General features: G+C 47.6%; 1 protein-coding gene across 3 annotated transcripts; it reads left to right on the forward strand.

The window, feature by feature from the left end:
- The first annotated feature begins 6,071 nt into the window (after positions 1-6,071).
- LOC108157461 (DNA-binding protein D-ETS-4) lies at positions 6,072-19,026 on the forward strand. Of its 3 annotated transcripts, none has more exons than XM_017289534.2 (5): positions 6,072-6,816; positions 14,655-15,429; positions 15,497-15,657; positions 17,018-17,183; positions 17,260-19,026. In XM_017289534.2, the coding sequence occupies exons 1-5, from the start codon at positions 6,775-6,777 to the stop codon at positions 17,682-17,684; spliced, it is 1,569 nt and encodes a 522-aa protein (XP_017145023.1). In that variant the 5' UTR covers positions 6,072-6,774; the 3' UTR covers positions 17,685-19,026. The 3 variants fall into 3 exon arrangements, with proteins under 3 accessions (XP_017145023.1, XP_033245421.1, XP_033245422.1); XM_033389530.1 differs by lacking the exon at positions 6,072-6,816 and adding an exon at positions 14,193-14,272; XM_033389531.1 differs by lacking the exon at positions 6,072-6,816 and adding an exon at positions 14,304-14,374.
- The last annotated feature ends 2,921 nt before the right edge of the window (positions 19,027-21,947 follow it).

Raw genomic sequence — 21,947 nt, forward strand, 5'->3', positions numbered from 1 at the left:
CAGCAGGGGCAGCAGAAGGAGCGGCAGAAGGAAGCAACAGCAGCGCATTTGTCATTTTCATAAGCGGACAAGCTGAAAGACTGAGGCGCCACCAGGAGCTACTCTCCAGCTCCAGCTCCAGCTCCACCTCCTGCTCCTGCTCCTGCTGCTTGCTTACTCACATACTTGGCCATAGTTCAATGAGCAGTGCAATGTCCCTTTGCCTTTGCAAGGACCTTCGATGCAACGTCAGGCCACCCAACCCTTACATGTACTCTCGTTCGTATATAAGTTTTTATACATCCATGTACATATATATAAAGTATACGCTGGCATTTATCTATGTAGAACTTCCACGATGGCTTCGGCGTGAGGGGCAGTCCGATTTGGTTGAGCTGCTTGCTAAACTTGAAAGGAAATCCTGCAGGTCTTGTGGAAGAGTTGGCCAGCCACTGCCGCCCGCTGTGGAAAGGGTATACGTGATTCGCTTTTACGTGGAGATAATCTAGTTTATTTTTTACTTTTCTATTTAATTTTGTTGCAGCTGCTCATGCTGCTGCCCCCGCTGCAGCTCGAGCTTCCTCTCCTGCGCTCTTTCCGTGCGCTTGAAGGATAACGCGTGCAATGACATGAAGAAAGGGAGCAACAGGAAGGAGCAGCAAAGGAACTGCGCTGAACGGGGGCTGGGGTCCGGGGTCTGCCTGCGCGCGAAAACTCCCCCGTATTAGTTTCATCTTGAGCTGTTACTTTCGCCATTTATTTAGATTTCTACGTAGCTGCTTGCGGACGCTGTTTTTTCCCCCGCATCAAGTTTAATTGACTGTGGCTAAGTTCTGCTCTCGCACATCCTTCCAGAGCTCTGGCTGTTCTCTGGCTGAAACTTTCACTCAACTTTGCGCAACAGAAGAAGGTGGAGCTGGGTCTTGGGAGTGGGATTGGGGTTTCTTGGGAAGTCCTTGGAGCCTGGGTGGGTAATCCGTAAATAGCATTACTGCTTGGCCAGAACGGAGCTCGCTCAAAAGGTGCAATCAGGCATTTTCATAATCGCATGAAGTGTTTCATACAATGATTCCCATACACACATATTTAGAAGGAATCAAAGACTCAGGACTCAGACACTCCCAATCTTTCTTTTCTTGCCTTGCAGTTATCAAACAAAAATTGCACAAGCACAATTGAATTCGTTCGGAAAAGGATTTAACATACCATTCCGCTGCTGGGACCAACAAAAACCCACTGAAGCGCACCACTATAGAGGGGCATCGATGGGGTAGTGCCGTGGGGACGGGCCATGCAAATAGCAAGGAAACAGGACACAAGACACGGCACACGGCACACGGCTGCACGTTATGAGACAAGAGAGACAGGACACACAGACCGACCGAGCGAACAAAGCTAAGGCGCTTACAGCTACAGCTACAGCCAGAAGAAGTGCTCTCTTTCTCTACATCGAAGACGATGCTCAATATGCTCGAATGCCGTTTGCATTTGGGGCGAAAGACAATGGGTAATAGATAAAAGAGGACTGTGGGAGTCTGGAGTGGAGGCCAGGCCGAGTCAACCATTCCATTCCGTTTCGGGCTACGCAATTTGCTGCTCGATTGTCTTGCCATCGTCCGGGGCGCTGGCGCTGTCTATCGTTTGGCAGGACGAGGACCCTTGAGCAGCACCATAATTCAATTGAATCTTGGCAACATTATACACAAATGGCCATTATGTTTATCGTTGCCAATAATGATCACGATGACGATGACGACTACTCGATGATGATGTTGATGGGAAGGAGGCTGGAGTAGGCCACCTGTTATCCTGTTAGCCCGCTTTTCAATAGCACTGCACTCGGCTTTCTAGGCAAATGAGCTCTACATGATTACGATTTGAGTTCAAGTGACTTGTCATTGACGTCATGGCAGAAAAAATCTGAAATAAAATCCGAGCTGAAAAGAAAAAGACACATGAATGTATCTCAGAGATAGACTGAGGAGCATCTTGGCCTTGCCTCTGTGGCAAGAGTTGGCGGCAGCTCTTGAAAAGAGCAGGCCTCGACTCGTACTGGCTGGTGCGGGCACTCAACCTTGTTAGCTTTTAGGATTCTGGTAGCACTGAACCGCAAATTCGCAATTAACTATTCGATTGAAACTGAAACGAGATACAAATGATTCGATGATGATGTCTCTGCTGTGGCAGGATGGTTGATAGATGGAAAGACTGGTGCAGGAAGACGGTGAAAGTCCTTTCCTAAGTCAAAGAGAATGCTCTGTTTCGTCCATCATTTTAATTAATAAATGGCAAAAACAATAAAATCATCATTTGACAAAAGGTTTCCATTTTGCGGGCAGGAAACACACAATCACAATCACAACACAAACTCAAATAGAAATCCTAAGGACTTGCAACAAATTAATCAAGTCCCATCCGGACGGAGGGGACATTCAGGGATACGGTCACTGGATTCGGCATTTGCATAATGTCAAATGCACTTTGTTCCGGGTAGCGGGGCTCGACTTTTGTTTGTGAAAATATAAATTTTGACTTAAATCAACAATGGAGCCCCACTCTCCTTCTCCTTTTCCTGCGCTCTATGCGGCTTGACCTTTGGCCTTTTGATTGTTTTTATGGGGGAGGGAGAGGACATCATTTTACATATATTTGTCCGAAGAGTTATGCAAATGAAACAAACGAAAGTTCTTTGTCTTGTGGTCGAGGCAGGGGCCTTAAAGTTATTATTTGCTCTATTTATTATGCATTGAAGTTGCGTCAAGTGCAGAAGCTTTCTCTCTCTCCCTCACTCTCGCTCTCCGTCAAAGAGCCCATAATTATTATTTACATTTCGTCCTTAGGGGACAAGCCGCACACGCAAATTTAACCACATGAAACAGTCCGTGTAATTAAGAGTCCTGGCTACGGAAATAACACTTTCGAGCGGACAGTTCTGGGCCCAGGAATAGCTGACAATCGGCACGTGATTTGACTGTGAAAATTGTTCTCTGTTCCACATCCTGTCGTGGTCCTGTCTCCACTCCAGGCTCCTGAACCTGTGTGACCCTCAGCTCCGCGCTGCGTGTGATTTAAAAATAATTAAACACGTACAGCGAATAACTGTAATTTCCAGGGTGGGGATCGGGGGGCAGAAGCCGAAGCAGAAGCAAGAGGCCCAACAACAAGGACGGGAAGAATTTTAAAATTAACATTTTTATTTATTTGAAATCAACGCGTCGCCTCATTGAGTGCGCGGCGACCTTCTCTCTTCAGCTTCAGGATACATCGGAGTCGCGCCGCCCTGATTACGATGGGCATCACGGAATCGCATAAAATACCCTTTGGGGCATTGGCGAAATCAAAATCGCCAAACGGTGCCGCTTGATGGTGACGGTGGCAATTATTTACATAGCCACATATTGAGCAGACCTGGAGCCCTGTGGCGGAGCATTGGATTACGGGTGCTCGTAGCGGATTTCCATGTGAACGGACACCGCAACAATTCCATTCGCGTTCCATTCGCGTTCGTGTGGCGATTCAGACAAAGCCATCCCACTAACTGGGATTTGGTGACTCTGAATTGTCACTCCCTCTCTCACTGGATCTCTGGTGGGGCAGATGGTGAGTGTCCCTCCCACTTCGGATCTGTCTCTCCCACTCTTTGGATCTCTGGCGTGTGGCAGCCATACGATATGCCGAAGGACTCTAGAGGGAATTGTCCAAACAGAGAGACGTCTATTACTCGAGTATCCAACAGGCAACAGGCATGCAACAGTTTGCTCAGCGATCCTGTCTCTCCTCCATCTGACTGGCTGTCTGTCTGTCTTTTTGTGGCAGGGGAAGTCACCCTCATTCCGACTTGGCCATTGTGGATGCAGCGTTTCCGGAGCACTGCGGCACTGGGCATTGTAACCGGCTTAAGCGTCGCAACGTTGCATTCATTTACATCAATGCTGTGGCCTCCTACACCGGAAGTGTCTCATTGACCGACCATCCGGCAGCATGCGCTGTCACGCCTCATGTCTTTACCCCACTACTCCTGCTACATCTTCTTCTCCTCCTTCTCCTCCTTCTCCTTTCCTGGCCGACCATCTGCCCCACTTCCTGCCCCAGCTCGTGCATTCAATGGGTGTTCGACCGACTGGGCTGTGGCTGTGTGTCTGTGTTTGTGTTTGTATCTGGGTGTCTATTTGTGTACTCGACTGTCTGGGGCTCCACCTCCCTGTCAATGCTGTGGGACTAACGCATTAATCCTTGCTTTGATTTAAGTCCAATTTGTGTGACGCCCCAATGGGTGTGGCGTGGAGTGCAGTGGAGCCCATGTACTGCACATTGTTCTGCTCCTCCCCGAATAAGAGTGCATCTATCAGGACTCGACTCATAAGAGAACGAACGACAGGCTACACAGAGAGTCAACTAAACCCGTCTCTGGGAACAATGCAGTTTTTAATTCGAATGTTCGGACAATGCAATCCCCTGTCCACTCCATTAAATGAAGGCTCACCTGTCCCCCGATTAGCTCCTGATTTATCATGCATAGGCCTGATTAAATGATGCTTGGTGGCTTCTGTCCCCATCCAGGGCCAGTGTGGTCATCAATCCTTTTGCATTCAGCATTCCATTCCTTCTCTGTGAAATAAGTAAACTATTTTTCCCCATGCTGCTCCTGGGATGCAGCCAATCTAATCGAGACTGCGTGTGGTGCCCCAGGGCCTGGCTCAGCTATGCTTTGCGAGCTCTTTGAGCGTCCTGCCACCTCAGCACGTTCTCTCCCTGGACACGCAGCGGCCATTGTCCGCGTGGGCTAATGGCTGTCCCATCAGGACATTCACAGCCGGGTCCGGGCCCTCGGCGGTTCGCAGCTGGCCATTAAACGCAACGGTCTTTGCATCCAGCTGTTCATCAAGGTGTGTGGCCATTTCCGATGCTGTCAGTTGTTGTGATCACATCACGATTGGGGCTCGCGGGCGAACGACTCTATCTCGCTGCCTACCATATTCGGTATAAGGATGGCTATCGGCGGGAGTCCTGCCTGAGTGGCAGTCGCTGTTGACATGCCTTTCAATTTAGAGGACGACACTTCCTGTTCGCGGCTCCAGCTGGACGACGATTGGCGGCATCCCGGCGCGAGGCCATCGCTTGAACGGAAAGGAGCATTTAAGGTGGAAAACCACCGGCAGGATACCGGGAGGCATGTGATAGTCAGCTGATATCTTCTGTGCTCACATTTAAGTGTTTTGGAGTGATCCACGAACCATAAAAAATGGCTATTTCCATTGCAGTTTCTTTCATCTAAGAATTTAATGGCTAACCTTTTTTGGCATTGAAATAATGGAGTCGAGGAGTCAATGTCCGCCACTGCCTCGAGGCAGACTGAGAGGACAGTAGTTTTTTTATCAACAAAAAATTGCAGAATTGTCATTGTGCAATGAAATATAAATGTCAAACAGATTTTTGAAATTGTATTTCGCTTTTACCGCCGCAGTCTGTCGCTGTGGCTGTGGCTTTGGCATCGTCTTTGGGTCTGCTGCAAACGGATGCGGAAATGATAATGCAGTTGACGTAGAGCCGCACACACACGCACATACTGACTGCGGAAAGTATCTGCACAGTGTACACATCTGTCGGGACTGGCTGGCCAGCTCTATCCACTCTTTGGCGTGGCAGCAGTAGCCCCGCGGCGAATCCAGCCCGCAAACAGTATATGCGCTGACAGACCCACTGAAAGACAGACAGACATGCACAGACAGGCACAGACAGACATACAGATGGATGGATACTCCTCATGCGGGAAGATACACTGAGGGACAGAGAGATAGTGGGCGTGGGCCCTCCAATTCAATCAAAGTTGCAGTGGCAGTGGGAGTGGCAGTATCAGTGGCAGTTCCACTGCCAGTGCCAGTCTCTGTTGCAGTTGCATTTTCAGTGGCGGTTTCTGTTTCTGTCGTTTTATGTGAAATAATAAATTTCATCTTGAAATTGATGGACTTTTGATGGCTGTAAGCTTATAAAGAAGAGAGCTTGAAAAGAGCTTGTACACAGATGAGAGCTTTGAAACCAGTTTAAGCTTTCGGATGAGGTAAGTAAGTAAGCCGAGGCACGACCGCCGATCGTGCAAACAGAATTGATCGTGAAGACTCGGCGAACGGTTCACTCAGCGGACGGATTGAATCGATATAATATAAATATATGTACAAAGAGAGCGAGAAAGAAAGAGAGAGGCAGACAGAGACAGCAACAGTGCGAAGAAAGAAAGAGCAACAAGTTTGCAAGTGGAAATTTTAATAACGAAATGCAGTGAATACCCGTCCCGTCCCGTCCCACGAATGCCACAAAACAAAAAGCCTAGACTTAAAATCAAAACCGAAATAAAATCAAAAATCAAAATCGTAGTTAAATCAAAAACTAATCGAATCTGTGGCTCATTATGAGCACAAAAGACAGAAACAGTGTAAAAACGAAAATCCACAAGAGCGAGAGCCAAAAGAGCCACAAAAACATCGTGAATCTAGTTTACAATTTTTGAAAAATCAAAAAAAAAAAAATCAAAAAATAATACAAAATAAACAGCAACAAGTGAAAGAGCCGAACAGAGACGGTTAGAGCGGGAGGTGCCGCCTGCCCCGACAGCCAGAACGAGACGGCCGAACGACAGACCGAGACTTTCGCAGTTGAGGTTGATTTTTGCATGCGAAAAGATACACATACAGCGCTACAGCACCAGCTAGAGCTACAGAGATACATCTGGAAGACAGCAGCCACAGTCCGGAGCCCGAAGAATTGTTATTATCCAGACAGGCAGACACACGCACCGAAATGGAGTACGAGAAAATGATGTACCTGGCAAATAGCAGTGAGGTAAGTGAAATATACACCGAGAAGATACTGTATCTGCATCTGTGGCTGTTGTTGTGTCTGTGTCTGTGGCGGAGAGTGGCACTTTTATGGGGGCCAGAGCACTAGAGCAACTACAGGCGGCCCGATGATAGCTGACAGTTGATAACCTTTTGCCAGCCCTTATCAGCCAGCGAAATGTATCTGTATCTCATCCAGTCCCTGCTGTGTAGCAGCAGCACTCGTACTCTGTGGTATGCTCGAGTTTTATGCGCAGTTTTTGATGGGGCCGAAGCTGCGTGTACGACGGCGTGTGCTGCTGATAGGAAAGCAACGAGTAGGAGAGATGCCTTGCCTTGTGGCAGCGTTTTAATTAGCAGCCCGATTCGTGTGGGCGGCAGGCAGATGTATCTCGCGAATGCGTGTCACTGGGTGAGAGTCGCCGTGTCCCTCTCTGGCTTAAGGCCAGCTTGCTGTAACACTTGGCAGTTACATTTTCCCATTTGTCTTATGGCATTTCGCTTTAATTACAATAACAGCAATAGCAAAAGCAGTGGCTGCGGCAGTGGCAGCAGCACTGGCATTGGCACTGGCATTGGTACGAGTGGCAACAGCAGCAGCAACTTTCAAAAGATGCTTTCATTTTGCCAGAAGTGATTCTAAATGATTGTCAACTATGGCATGACAACAAACGGTGGCAGCCAGCAACAACAGCACCAGCAAGAGCAATAGCACAAATAGTAAGAGCTGCCATGTCGGCCTGGCATTTCACTCGGAAAGTGCATTCCAATCCAGCAGATACAGCAGCTAAAGCAGCAGTAGCAGCAGCATCAGCAGCAGATACTTTTTGTTGGACCTACTTAGGCTGAAGTCTTTGACGTTTTGTCGCTGCTGCTGCTGCTGCTTCTGCCAGCATTGCAATAAAAGAAAATACTGTAGAAATGCAGAAGAAAAAAAAAACTTGTATTTACCATTTTTGATTGATTTGATGGAAATGTGTCTCCGCGCTGCAATGTTGCACCGCGTTGTTGCAGCTTCTCGCGCTTTTCCAATCGCTGACACAGAAGTTGACGCTGAACAGCATTTAGAAATGCACTTCAAGACGCTCGCTCTCGCTCTCCACCTGCCCCTGGGCGACCCCTCTCTCTGGACTCTCAACCAGTCTCATTATATTTATGGACATAATAAAATAAATACTACTGCCAGCAATTATAAATGCAGGCGCTTTCGCAGATCAGATGAGATGAGATGAGATGGAATGGATGGGGATGGAATGGGAGGATGGGGCCTGACATAAATACTTCAAGTTGTTCGTTTGGCTTCGCTTTCCCCCTTTCCCCCTTTCAATGGATGTATCTTTCCCTACAGAACAGCAAACAGCCCTTTGGCCATATATCTAATATTGTTGAGTATCAATCAAATGGATTATACAATAATCATCGTTGGGTTTGGCATTTTTTGGGGTGTGGCTTCTTAAGACAAGACCCATTGTGGTTGCAACAGCACTGCTGTTGTTGTTGTTGTTGCTGTTGCTGTTGCGGTCTTCCCAGCACAGCAGTATATCTCTGGAGCCCAGGCTTTTATGCAAATTGAAAATGACTTGGCTTTGCAACGTCTTTTGTACAGAATAATTGTCGGTGCGTGCCAAGCATAATGAGGAGTTTCAAGGAACAGCACTAGAAGCAGCACTAGTGGCACTGTCAGAAGGGCTTGGAGTTCAGTGCCTAGACATTGCGAGTATCGTAAGCGCATTCCTGTCAAGAGTGTGGGATGGGCTACTCCGGACTCCGGACTGCAGACTGCGGACTCCGGCGACTCCCCCAAAGTGCCATTCATGTGATGTCTTGTCTGGGTTGCGTAGAGTCTGAGGCACGAAGCTTGACAAGTGAAAATCCTGCAAAAGACACTCAGTCCGATATGCGATTGAGTGCTAATTAAGGGGTTTCCCTACGGCATCCCGGAACATTCTAGATCGCAACATGTAATGAAAGATATGCATATTTAAGAGAGATATGTACATGCACTATCGTATCCTATCCTATCCTATCCTATTCTATCCTATCCACTGTATGTATAATGAGGTGGGAAAAAAGAATCTAGCATAATTGAAATGTTGCACCCATTCCCACTGTACCACTGTAGCACTGTAGCACTGCTGTGTCAAGATATTTATTAACCTTGCAGCAGCAATTTATTTAGCATGAAATGTCGACAATTAAATGCAATGCAAATAGCTGAAGCGAACCGAAGAACGGCAAGAACTGCAAACAGAATTGCGCCGTCACGACAGGCAGACCAGCAGAGAGACAGACAGACAGACAGAGCTACTAAAAGCCAACACCAAACACAGATACAATAATACAAAGATACAGAGATACAGAGAATAATGAAAGAGACAAACAGAAGGCAGAGGCGAACGATGTAAAAATAAGCAGAAATAAGTCTTGTCTCTTTGACAGCTTAACCCACGCATCCAAAGTGCTCGTACTTCGTAGATTGTACGTGGATATTGTTCGGGGGATTTGCTGGCTGTATCTCTCTATATGTATATGTATCTGTATCTCTATCTCTATCTCTGGCTGTATCTATCTGTGTCTGTGTCTCTGTCTGTGGCTGTATCTGTATCTGTGTGCTTATGCTGTTGACAGCGCACTTCAACATTGCCATAACCCCATTCCCCACACCACACCACACCATGCCACGCCACGCCACACACTCCTCCTCAGTATATCCAATCCCTAAGCCAGCGAATAAAGCGAACATTCATTAAACAAACAATTTGCGCCTGCGCATCTACCACCACAGTGGGAAAGAGATAGAGCCAGATGGATTTAGACAGAGAGGGAGAGGTGGCCGGTGAAGGGGTTTGGTCTTCGCCGCTCGTGGCTTTTGCGAGCTCCATTGCCATAATGCGATTAGAACAGATTACCTGACAATTGTCGCCAGAGACCCAGCAGAACCCAGAGCCCAGAACCCAATACCCGACCTGAACACCTGAGGAGGTTGAGGCTGCGGCTGTCGCTGTGGCTGTGGCCGTATCCGAGCGACACAGAGAGACACATTTGCATAGTTCGTTTTATTTGGTTCAAAGATACATATAAATTAATTTAAATACCACTTGGCCATAATTCAACATCAACATCAGCATGAGAACATGGTCATGTCAGGCCCCAAGGCTGTCCAGAGCTGTAATTGCAACTGTTCTGGACAGCCGCACAACTATATAGTATATCTATATCTATATCTTACCCTTCACTTCCACCAAGGGGGGGCAGGCAACCTTTTGTCTCCGACTCCGACATTAACTCCGACTCTGTGTCCCGCTCCAAGGTTTCCTTTGTCTATGTGCCTGGGCCGCGCCCCGTGTAAGATCATGTTATATGGTATACCCCACCCGTACCGTACCCATATCTATATAGATCGGGTCGTGAGGCTCGCCCGAGGCGTTGGCCATTTCGTTCGATTTATTATCTGCTGTCGGCGCACCACACACGACCATAAGCTGACTGCTATCTGATCGCCGCTTTTAATAATGCTTTTTGTCGTTCTTAAAACGTAAACTTGATTTTATTATTAGGCAAAGAGACACACACAAATACACGCAATTTACACACCACATGAGGAGAATATGCCACATTCTTGGCAATGGCTTTGACTTGTTCTAATGAATTTCGTTTGACGTCGGCCCCAGCCACAAAAATCATACATAAAACTTGTTTTTCTCTTGCCTTTTGCCCGCCTGCTATTTCCAATTTATTACTTTTTCTCTCCCTCTCGCCCTGCCTCTCCTCCTGTCTCCCTGTCTCGCATTGCTTAAATATTATTGTTGCTAATTTTTAGGTAAGGGTTTTTTCAATTTTGGGAAATTCAATCCAATTCAAATCCTCACCACTAACTCTGAGAGTCGTGTTTTCGTCTTGGAATTCGATTTGGACATCGCTTTGGCCTCAAATTTGATTCGTTTTCTTTTGTTTCATCTGCTGGAAACATGATTTTATCGCCTGCTGGAATTTTAATATTTATTTTGTTATATCTCGTCAGTTTTTTTCTGCTGGCAGTGTAGTGTGTGGCATGAGTCAGGCTCTGATGTTTCTGTGGCATTTTTGGGATGCCCGAAATTGCCATAATTTAATTGGCATTCGATTCTTTTGGTGCCAGTGCGTGTCAGGGCCACACTCGTTTATGAATTTTGTGGTTAACATATGTATACTTTTCTCTCCATCAGATTTGATATTTAAGCATTAGTCAGCAGTAGCGGTAGTCGGTTGTCCGGTAGCCGATTGCTTTCCTCGATAAGAGCGCTTTTCATCGAATCGAGTGAGTGTTGGATCCTGTTGTTGGGGCCAAGTGGAAAGCCCAGAGGAACACGGAATGCACTCCCATTCGCATTCACATTCACATTCCCATTCATACCCACACTCTCTGTAGTCCGACACCCACGAGTGTACGAGTGTATCGCTGTTCTGTGACTTTTGTAAACGGTTTTATAAATAGAACCGCCGGCTATTGTGGTTTTTCTAAAAATACTACTACGTACAACCCAACACCTGACAATCGTTTTGGCCATATCCTAATTGCTGGCCCCGGCCCCATTGTTCCCTTGTACCGGCATTGACACCACACCACAGCGAAGTGGCCAAGTGGCTGGAACTCCACCGTGATCGATGGCCAAACACGCGAAAACAAACGCTCGCCGGCTCAGAGAACCCACCAATTTGTGACGTTGATTGGGTCGACTCAATGGTGCGGTGCGGGTGTTGGTGGCTGTGCGGCGGCTATTTATATGTCGATATATGATTCCTAAATGACCATTGCAACGCCCTGTACCCCTGTCCGCCCATGACAAAGGCGTTTATTGACAGCCGACGCCCGATGCCCGATGTCCGACATGCCAATGAAATATTAGCGGCCGAAAGCGTTTGGCTAAGCGGGCCACAAAAACAGCCTTTTGTCCGCGTTTCGCCCCATTCCCTCTTTCGGGCAATTGGAAACTCCAATTCTCGCCAGAACTGTGTTTGTTGAGCTTGTTTTTCAGTATTTCTCTGTACAAAAAAAGATTTAATTAAAATTGACGAGTACACCACATGATTCAGATCGCTGAGATCTTTTGTTCAAAGTCAGCAGGAAATCCACATACATACCATACAATATTGTCTGTAGGATCCATGTGGAATAACCCGAGTGATCTAATTCGTACAGCTGTGAGGAAGTGGGTCTCTCTGTGTCGGTCTCTGTATCGGTCTCTGTATCGGTCTCTGCCTTCGGTCTCGGTGTTGGTCTAGGGGTAAAATGTAAAGATATTGCAAATAAATCAAAAGTCCGGTCAAAATGCAAATTTCTGTTTCACTTTTATTGCCTCAGCGCCGAGCCGAGAGAATATTTATAGACATTATTTGGCATCACCTATTTGGAGAGCTCTCTTCGTTGCGTTCTGTCCTTCTCCTTAATGGCCAAACCCTGGCTCAAATTGAGTTGTAAGACCTTTTTCTGGCAAAATTTATGGCTGCAACCCATAGGGTGGTCGACGAGAGGGGAGAACTGTTAATAGTCATAAAATGTAATATGAAAATAGTTTATTAAAAAATGCATAGAAAATGTTGTGCCTAGTCAGGCAGATGTAATAACTAGTTGACATTTTAGTGGCCAGAGTCGCCCTTAATGGTCCATAAATGGTAGATGGGAGAGAGAACCCCTGGCTATGTCTCTGTATCTGGCCACTCAATTTATTATGCAGTTTTTGCCAGGCAATCACATATTTTATGGCTTTTCGACTGAGTCATCGGCTGCAGCCAGCAGCCAGCTGCTTCTGCTGCCGCTGCTGAATCATGTATGTCCTCGGTTTTCCTCGGGGACTCTTTTGGGCTTGAGAGTTGCGGTGAAGTACCCTAGGCTAAGTACAGGCCTGAGATACTTGCTCTAATAATATGGAGATTACGCAAGGGGTATAGGCAGGCAGTCCGCACAGCGAAATCGAAATGTTTGCGCTGGCAATTATCGGGCAGGCGAGAAAAGCGAACTCAAATCACTCATACGCCCCGGTGCCCAACAATTAAAACATAGAAATTGTAATAACATCGTGACTAGTTAGAATTATGGCGAACGTCGAACGGGCAATAATGGCAGCCATCCCTTCAGCACACCTCTCACCTCCCCCTGGTGCCCCTTCTGCCTGGTGCCCACCAACCGAAAGTACTTGTCGGAAAATCCAGTATGAGCTGTTTTATTAATAATAAGCGCACAGCGCATAGCCATAGCGTATGCATGCCCCCTCCCTCTGCCACCACAGCCCGCAGCCCACAGCCTTCCTCTGCCTACGAATGGCAACCTTCTTCTGCCTCTCCCCCCCCTTGAAGCATTGTGACACACCGAGCTCCCCAGAGATACGAGCAGATAGCTGCTGCATCGAGTTGCTTAATGAAAAACCAGTTTCTCCGAGGTAGAAATTGGTAGCGCATTCGGGCCATATATTAGCATTGCCTTCTTTTGTGACGCTGTGTGCAAATGAATATCAAACAAATAGTATGAAACAAAACCAGAAGAAAAGGCAACCATTGTGAGGGCGAAACTAGTGATACCCTATGAGATCTCTCGTTCTTTAAAGCAGAAAGGGATTCAAAAACATTTGTATCTTTTTTAAAATATTTTGAAAGTATACAAGAGCCAATGTCTTCGACTTGTTTTAAGACCTCGATAAGGGATTTTATGGATATAGGAAGACTGAAGAGCATAATGATTAGGACTCTCTCGTTCTTTAAAGCAGAAAGGGATTCAAAAACATTTGTATCTTTTTTAAAATATTTTGAAAGTATACAAGAACCAATGTTTTCGACTTGTTTTAAGACCTCGATAAGGGATTTTATGGATTTAGGAAGACTGAAGAGCATAATGATTAGGATTAGGCTCTCGATGGACCATTCATAATAAATGTATTCTTTAGGAAAATGATAGGCTTTAAAAGCATCTCCTCAAAGGTAGGGAACACCCTAGCTATAGTCTACAAATTATAGTGAAAAAGTGAGAAAGAGAGGGGGAGAAGTAGAGCGAAAGAGAAGAAAAAAAAACAGACTACGAGAGGGAGGAAGGTAGTAAAACAGACAGAAATCTCTGTGAGAAGCAAGCGACAAGAGAACGCTTTGATTTCGATCTAGTCATTGTTTGGGCTGCTCATAAAAAAAGCACACAAACAAACACCGAGCTCTGCCCCCACATCTCGCCCTGCTCTAGTCTTGGTGCTCCCCCTTTGTCCAGACCACGCCCCCCTCCACAGCTGGGGCTTTGGGTTTTTTTGCAGTTGGCTTTTGTGGCGTCACAGGCCAAGTCGCAGCTTGATAAATGAGAAAATCAATGCCACTCGAAGCTTAGTACGTCTCCTGCTGTTGTCTGGTCGGTTTCGCATTCACATCCCGCCATTGCCATTGCCGTTGCCATTGCCGTTGCCGTTGCCTTTGCAGACCTTTGCCCGCCTTTTGGAAATCTTAAGGTTAAGCACCGACAATCAACAATTAACAATCGACAACCGAATCAGAATCAGAATAGCAGTCAGAATCCGAAAAATTTCCATACTTTTTTTGGCGCTCGCCAGGTAGGTCGTCTGGTGATGCTAGTACGAATTAGAAAGGCGGCAGCCACAGCAACAGCCACAGCCACACGCTCGTAAAACCAGTGGAGAAGTAACAGAAATTCATTAACTTTCATGGGCGTGATAATTAAGACAGGTGGCCGCAATTTGGCAGCTCCGATCGGTTGATAATTGCTGATACTCGAAATTCGCCATCGAGGAAAGATGGCGCCGCTTAGCAGACAGAAGATGTCCCTAATCCATTTACTAATTCGTGATTCTTTTCTTTTTTTCGCCCTAACAGATGCCGCACAGTCCCCATCTGAAGCCACAACCGTTCCAGGCCCTCACGCCGCCGGACCAGTACTCCGCCTATGCGGATAACTTTGATCTGTCGCTGCTGCCACAGGACGCCGGCATACCCACCACGGTGTACCAGTACAACGCGCCACAGATCAAGATTGAATGCGCCTGGGACTGCCCCACGGATAACCAGCAGCAGCAGCAGCAGCAGCCGGCACTGGCCTATGCCTCCTCCGGCCATCAGTTGATCCCTCCTCCTGCCTATCCACACAGCGTGTACCCCTCTCCCCAGTCCTCGCCCCTTCAGTCGGAGTTCGCCTCATTCGGCGGGGGCTACGGCAAGTTCCACGGCAGCTACGACTGTCTGAGCAGCCCCTCGCCCTCGTTGGATGCCTCGAGCATCAAGCAGGAGCTGCACATCCTGCCGCCCTCCCCGCCAGAGTCCAACTGTGAGACACCCTCGCCGCGCTCTTCCTGCAGCGAGAGCATTAAGGCGGAGCCGCTGGACTCGGACATTGAGAGCTTCATCGACCTGAACGCCTTGCTGCAGCAGCAGCAGGCGCAGCCGGACACCAAGCCCGACCATCAGCTGTTGCGCGAGTGCTTGGAGGACACGACGTTCCAGAAGAAGCACAACCTGCGGCCACTGGCCCTGGAATCCTTCATCGGCGGCTTGGCCGAGGTGCGCGGGGACTTTGAGCCTGTCATTTCGCTGGCGCTGGAGCATGCCAAGCGGGAAGCTGATGCCATCTGTATGGAGCTGCAAATATCGCAGGGTGAGTCTCCATGGCCTCTCTGCTTTGGTATGCAGATTTCCTCATGGTTCTTCATAACTATTTGCAGATCCAAATGCATGGACACCCTCGCAAGTACACGCATGGCTACGATCCACCTTGGCACAGTTCAAGCTGCCGCCGGCCGCCAATTTGGAGCTGAAGTTCTCCGAAGACGGCGCCGCATTGGCATTACTCAGCGAAGAGGAATTCGTGCGTCGACTGCCAGAGGTAAGTAGTGGTCGACCATCATTATGGTGCACCATGTACATCATTCGTAGTTGTAGTAGCAGTCTGTAAAGGCTATGACTTAACTGGGCAAGGCGAGTGCCAAAATAACTATCTATTACAAAATTGATCAGCACAAAGCATTGCCCGATACCATGTAAAACAATCACACAATGCAAATGGCAATAGCAAAAGGCAAAAGGCCCAGAGCAGAAAGCAGAAAGCCCAATCAATGCGATTGAATCAAATTTCGCGTACGAATCGAAATGGAATGGAATGGAATGGACAAAACAACAACACAACCGAAAACAACGCAAACAAAACAAAATACAACGAAACGAAAACTAAAACGAAACAAGTTTCGTAACTGGTGTTGACGTCATGGCTCTTGGCCAGGCCAGGCCAGGCCAGGCCAGGCCAGGCCAGAGCGGGCCAGAAGAGCAGGCCAAGACAGCAGAGCAGAGCAGGCCACGGGAGCTTACATACTTGAATAAGCCAAAATCAGAAATCAGAAAGCAAAACGCAAAACTCAAAAACAACTCAAAACCCCGAAACCTGTTGCCGCCAACAATTAGGCAAAGGCTTGCGGCATCTACTCTACGAGTAAAAACTACTCCACATGCGCTCTCCAGAGCTTCAGTCCAGTCCGAAGACTTTTGCCAAAAATATATCAATGATTACATTCGTTTAGGCCCAGGCCGATGGTGCTGCTACTGCAACAAAAAACGAAACAAAAGACTTGGGCAACGAACGTGATCGGGAGAGCGCGAGCGAAATGAAATCGGAGTGGAGACAAGCCCAGCCAAGCCGAGCAGTCGACAAAATTAGTAACCGTGGTCATGGCTGTAAAGGTGAAAGAATGTGTGAAGGTTGTTTGGTGAAACTGCAGCACTTGGATGGATGATTACGAGCCAACCATCGCGTAGAGGCTCAGATGACTATGGCTATGGCTTTCTGTCTCTGTCTCTGTCGCTGGCTCTGGCTCTGGGGACTGGCAGTAGCAGCACAGCACTCCACTCCACTCCACTCGAACTGAGCCAACGACCAGCAACGACATTGCAAGGTGAAAGTAAGTCGTTGTCGCAGTCTCATGTGGTTTTTGTTGCTGCTGTTGCTAGTTGATGTTGCTGTTTGCTGTTTGCTGCTTGCTGCTGTAGATGTTGCTTGTCTGTTGTCTGCGGAGGCTGCCTCCGCAGACTGCAGATAGTGCAGATTTATTTATGCACTTGGATAGCATAAGAATTTCCAATTGATAGGCCGTCTAGATTGAGATCTAGCCGGGATTAAGGCTCTATGCTCTGTCTGTTTGTCTGTCTGTGTGCCCATTCAAAATGTATCACTTTCGGCTTTCTTTTCCTTCCAGAGCGGGAGCACACTACATGCCCAATTGGAGATATGGAAGATGGCCTATGCCGATCAGCCGAACAGCCAGATCCAGCACCAGCAGCAGCAGCAGCCAGGCCTCGATCTGTGGCCGCCAGCTAGCTATCCGATGCTGAACCTGGACGACTACAATGAGGACAGCGAAGGTGCGTGGGGGATTGGGGATGCTTTGGCGGTTCTCTTGAGATTAATTTCTTTTCGTTTCGTTTCTCCCCTTAACAGATGATGAGGATATGGAGGTGGAAGCCACAGTAACCCCCACACCCACGCCAACGCCCACTTCAACTTCCACTTCCACTCCCGCAGTGACAGCTGCCACACCGACTTCCACTCCTGTGAAGCGCACTAGTGGCGGACGCACTGGCGGCGGCTCCCACATCCATCTGTGGCAGTTCCTCAAGGAGCTGCTGTCATCGCCGCAGGTGAACGGCACAGCCATACGCTGGATCGATCGCACCAAGGGCATCTTCAAGATCGAGGACTCGGTGCGGGTGGCCAAGCTGTGGGGTCGCCGCAAGAATCGCCCGGCCATGAACTACGACAAGCTGTCCCGCTCCATCCGGCAGTACTACAAGAAGGGCATCATGAAGAAAACGGAGCGGTCGCAGCGTCTGGTCTATCAGTTCTGCCATCCCTACAACCAGTAGAGAGGAGGAGGACTAGGACTCTTATCCAGATCGCGTAGTTCTAAGGGTATTTATTTGCTAGCATAGCCACCTCTCCCATCAGTCCCACCTGTCCCAATCCAAGTCCCATTCCACACTCCGACTATGCCCGACTAGCCTTGTGGGTTTAGCGGGTCCTAGTTCTTGTACATACACAATCTTTATAGCGCACGAAGGTAAGTTCGTGCATCGATTAAGTTTGGCTCTAGCTCGTAGGCTAAAACCATTGCCCCCATGGCGAAGGTAAGTTCGTCGAAGGGCACAGGTTTTAAGCGCAATCCATCATAATGTAAATCTAATCTTGCACTGCGGCTGGGCGTGGCTGTTGGCCCATCGCTGCAGGCATATGTTTGACTTACTGCCGACATCTTTATTCAAATGCTGCCTGCCCATGCAGTGGATAATCCTGCACCCACATGTGTGTGTGAGTGTGTGTGTCTGAGTGTGTGTTGCTGCTGCCAGGAGGAGTGGCGTCAAAAGTGAGGGACCACCATTAGTAGCCTGAGGCGAAACTTGGTTAAAGGTCGAGTCACTAGACGCTCCCTCTCAGAGGCACTGCAACAACACCAGACACTGGTGCACCCACTGTTGGCGGCATGAAGGTGTTGCGGTAATTTTAGGAACCATATATCTATGATATATCAAAAGTAAGTTCTATGAACAACTTAATAACCGAACAAAATGTTAATACTAGACTCTAAGGCAAACGATTAGTCGTATAGGACTCCTTGAAAGTTTTTTCTCTTCAAAACAGAACCCGGGAAAAGTTAAAAAACTTTCGACCCTCCCCCTAGGCTTAGGCGTTATGCGTTATGCGTTATGCTCTCTAAACAAATATCGAATATCAATTATTTATTCTGTACTCCGGTGGTGGATCAATTTAGACAGTAATTTTGTTAATTTTATTACAATTATATTTTCTGCAGTTTGCATATGAGTTTTTAGCTTCCATAGTTTCCAGTTTCGTGTCTGTGTCGGGTATTCAGTTTAAGTTAATTTTAGTATTTATTTGTGGCCAAAAAGTCAATTATTTGGCTTTTATTTGCATTCGCCATCGAAAACGAAAGGTGAGCAGTGTTAACGTTAATGCTGGCGGTTTTTAATTGAATTATGCAATGGGCAATCGACTCGGCTCGGATTTGGCTTATTTGCTAACCAAATAGCAACATATTTATCTGCATATTACACATATAATTAGGATACTGTTCGATTTATGCGCTTTACACTTTTTGCGACACCACTTATTTATTTATTTATTTATTCAACTAACATATTGTCATGCCGATACACTATCCGATAATAAAAAGTCACACAAAAAGAACAATTGTTTAAATATTTACTTTAAAGCTTTAAATGAGAGACGCCACTGGCATTCCCCGTTGGGAAAATGAAACTAAAAGCGATGGAAATTGTGAAGTGGGGCTGCTGCTGCACGATAGCCGTTCCACCGGCAATTATATTTTGATAGCAATGACTTGACTACACCATCAAGTGTCGCCACCAGCAGAAGCGGATCCCAGTGCAGCGGTGCATCTAAAGACCAAAGACCAAAGACCCAAAAATCTAAAGCAAATGCACAGCCGAAAACCCATTGAATTGTTCGTCCAATCTTTTTTTCATGAAATCTGTTGCTGAAAATGGTTTTCTATTCTTTGAAAACCGTCGGTGGAAAATGTATGGTATAACTGCAGGGCTGATGCGGTGGACTAGCACTTATCCCCCGGCTGGTTGCTGATGCGACTCCCGCTGGTGCGGCATTCATCCCCATGGATGGCTCCTGTTGAGGGGCACTCACGTGCAGCGAGCAAAACATTTTAGATTGCCCTGTCAGTCAGTCATTCAGTCAGTGGGGCAGTGGGCGGGCGTTGGGTGTACGTACTGTGTGGGCCTCCTGGTGGCACTCGTGTGTGACCGTGTCTAGTTCCAATTTTCAATCAGCGAAAACTATTTCGAGCCACTGCCACCGAGCCATTGGACAGTCAACGACGTAATCGAGGAGCCATCGATTGGAGCTGCAACATATCCATTCAAATTCTGAATCCGCATGCAGAGAGATGGGTGTAAAGTCCAGGGCACGGGCACGGGCAGTGGCACGGGCAGGATTATCATTGCCATATACTTAATAAGCAGGAGGAGATGCTGCCTTGGCTGAGATTAATTTAATGCGCCCGAATAAGTTTATCGTCTTTGTTGTCCCAGCTCCCAGCTTCAGCCCCGTCTTCATTTAAATACTAAATCGCATTAAATGCCATCAAGTGGAAAATTCCCAAAAGCAATAAATTCATTCCTTGCAGGGCTCGAGTTCCTTCGGCACCGCCTATGCCTGCTCTCACTTTTTCAGTGAAAGCTTCACGTTCGACAATATTTGCGTTATGGCGCTAGGGCGCTCCGCTCCACCAAAAGAGGACCATGTCCTAGCCGGGAATCGGGAATTGGGAGCCACTACGGTGAGCTGTTTATCCTTCGCCGGCAGCCTTGGCTTTCTCTTTGTCTTTGGCCTTTGTCAGGGATCGGAACTGGTATTGGGCTAGGGAGCGGTATGGGCTCTGGTGTCTGGGTATTTTTGCCCTCATCATATTTCTTCGTTTCGTTTCGTTTCTTTTCTTCTTTTCGTCTCAGGGCGGCTGTGTGCCTGTGCGTGCCGCTGGGAAACTACAAAGACAAATATTTAATTGAATTAGTGCAGCAAGCGTTAAGCATTGTCAGACAATGTGCAAGGCCACGCCCAACGACCAGGGTTCCCTGAAATTGCTCCTGGCTTGCCTTAAATTTGAATTTTGTATTTCGTATTTGATTCATCAACAGGTTCGTTACCGCCCGAAGGCTTAAGATATTCAGCAATTTGTGGATATATGTATCTCCGCCCAATTTCCATCCCCCTTTTGTCTGCATAAACGTTCAACTGTATAGCTGCTCACCTGACTAACCATTCTTATGTTAATTTGTCAATTCCAAAAGGTTGTTACCTCAGCGGCAGCAGCCCTACCATTTTCTACATATTTTGATAATTACGCTTCGGCTGTCAATTGTCACGCCCAGACCCCCGAGGCAGCCCGCCAGCCAGCCAGCCAGCCAGCAGCTAGTTAGCCCTTTTTATAAGCCTTAGCCCTTTTGAGCCTGCCCGTTAGTCGTTTAAAAATAACCACCCCTTACCGGCGACCAATTCCTGCCCCTCACCACATCCATCAGGCACCCCATCATCCCTCTGGGCCATAAACAGAGACATTTTGCGCGCTTTGTTGAGCTTTCCACCTCCGCTGACGGCACCTTTAATTAGCATAATTGGTGACATTGAAGCGCGGACATAGGACCAGCACCAGTACCAGCACCAGGACCTGGAGGAGGACCTGGAGGAGGACCAGAACCAGAACCCATCAAAGCATGATGAATGTGCTCAAAAGGCAAGCCGCAGCGGAACCAAAAATATTCGCTGCTAATTAAATGTCGGGCCTAATCAATTAAGATTGCCCTTCCGCGCCCTAACCCCATGCCATTTTGGGCATGCGGTTGAATTGAGTGGCCGTGCCGTGCCCCCCCCAGATAAAAAGTTTCGGTTTAAATTGTACATTAGACTAATTCAAGACATAAATTGTCGGTCGTCTGGGTTGCATACCAAAGCTCTTCCAAAGAAACTCAAAAGGCACAAGCCGCTCATCCTCCTCATCCTTAGACCCATCCTTAGACCCATCCTTAGACCCCGAGCCCACAGGTAAAATTGAAAATTCAATTTAAATTGATGTCGACTGGCCAAGAATACCAGACTAGACCAGACCCAAGTCTCAGCAGAACCAGGACCAGGGCAAGTGGAGGACTGTGTGGCATGGCATTTAAGTTAAGTACCTTGGCCACACTCTCCCACAACCCACACGGACGGACGGACGGATGAATGGACGGATGGACAGATAGCGAGAGGGCCTTTGTGGGAACGTAAAATAGCTAACAAGTGGCCGGGCATTTGGGTCCTACGACGACCACACGGCCATGACTGCCCATGACTGCGAAATCAGCGCGGGCAGCCGCCAAAACAGAAACATTTTTAAAAATTCATAAAAAAAGGTAGCAGCCAGGCACAGAGACTAAGAGGGCGAAAGAGGGGAGGGGGAGACGGGATGTGGCAGGACCAGTGGGAGTAGACACCTTTCGGGTGTTTTGAGCTTGTGGTTGTGTTTCCGGCCACCTTCCATTTTTCAAGTGTGTTTCAATTTTTGCACTTGCCACTTTTGCTCAAGACCCTGCCCCAGCACC

This window comes from Drosophila miranda, chromosome 2 (assembly GCF_003369915.1).
Source record: "Drosophila miranda strain MSH22 chromosome 2, D.miranda_PacBio2.1, whole genome shotgun sequence".
NCBI classification, from domain to species: domain Eukaryota; kingdom Metazoa; phylum Arthropoda; class Insecta; order Diptera; family Drosophilidae; genus Drosophila; species Drosophila miranda.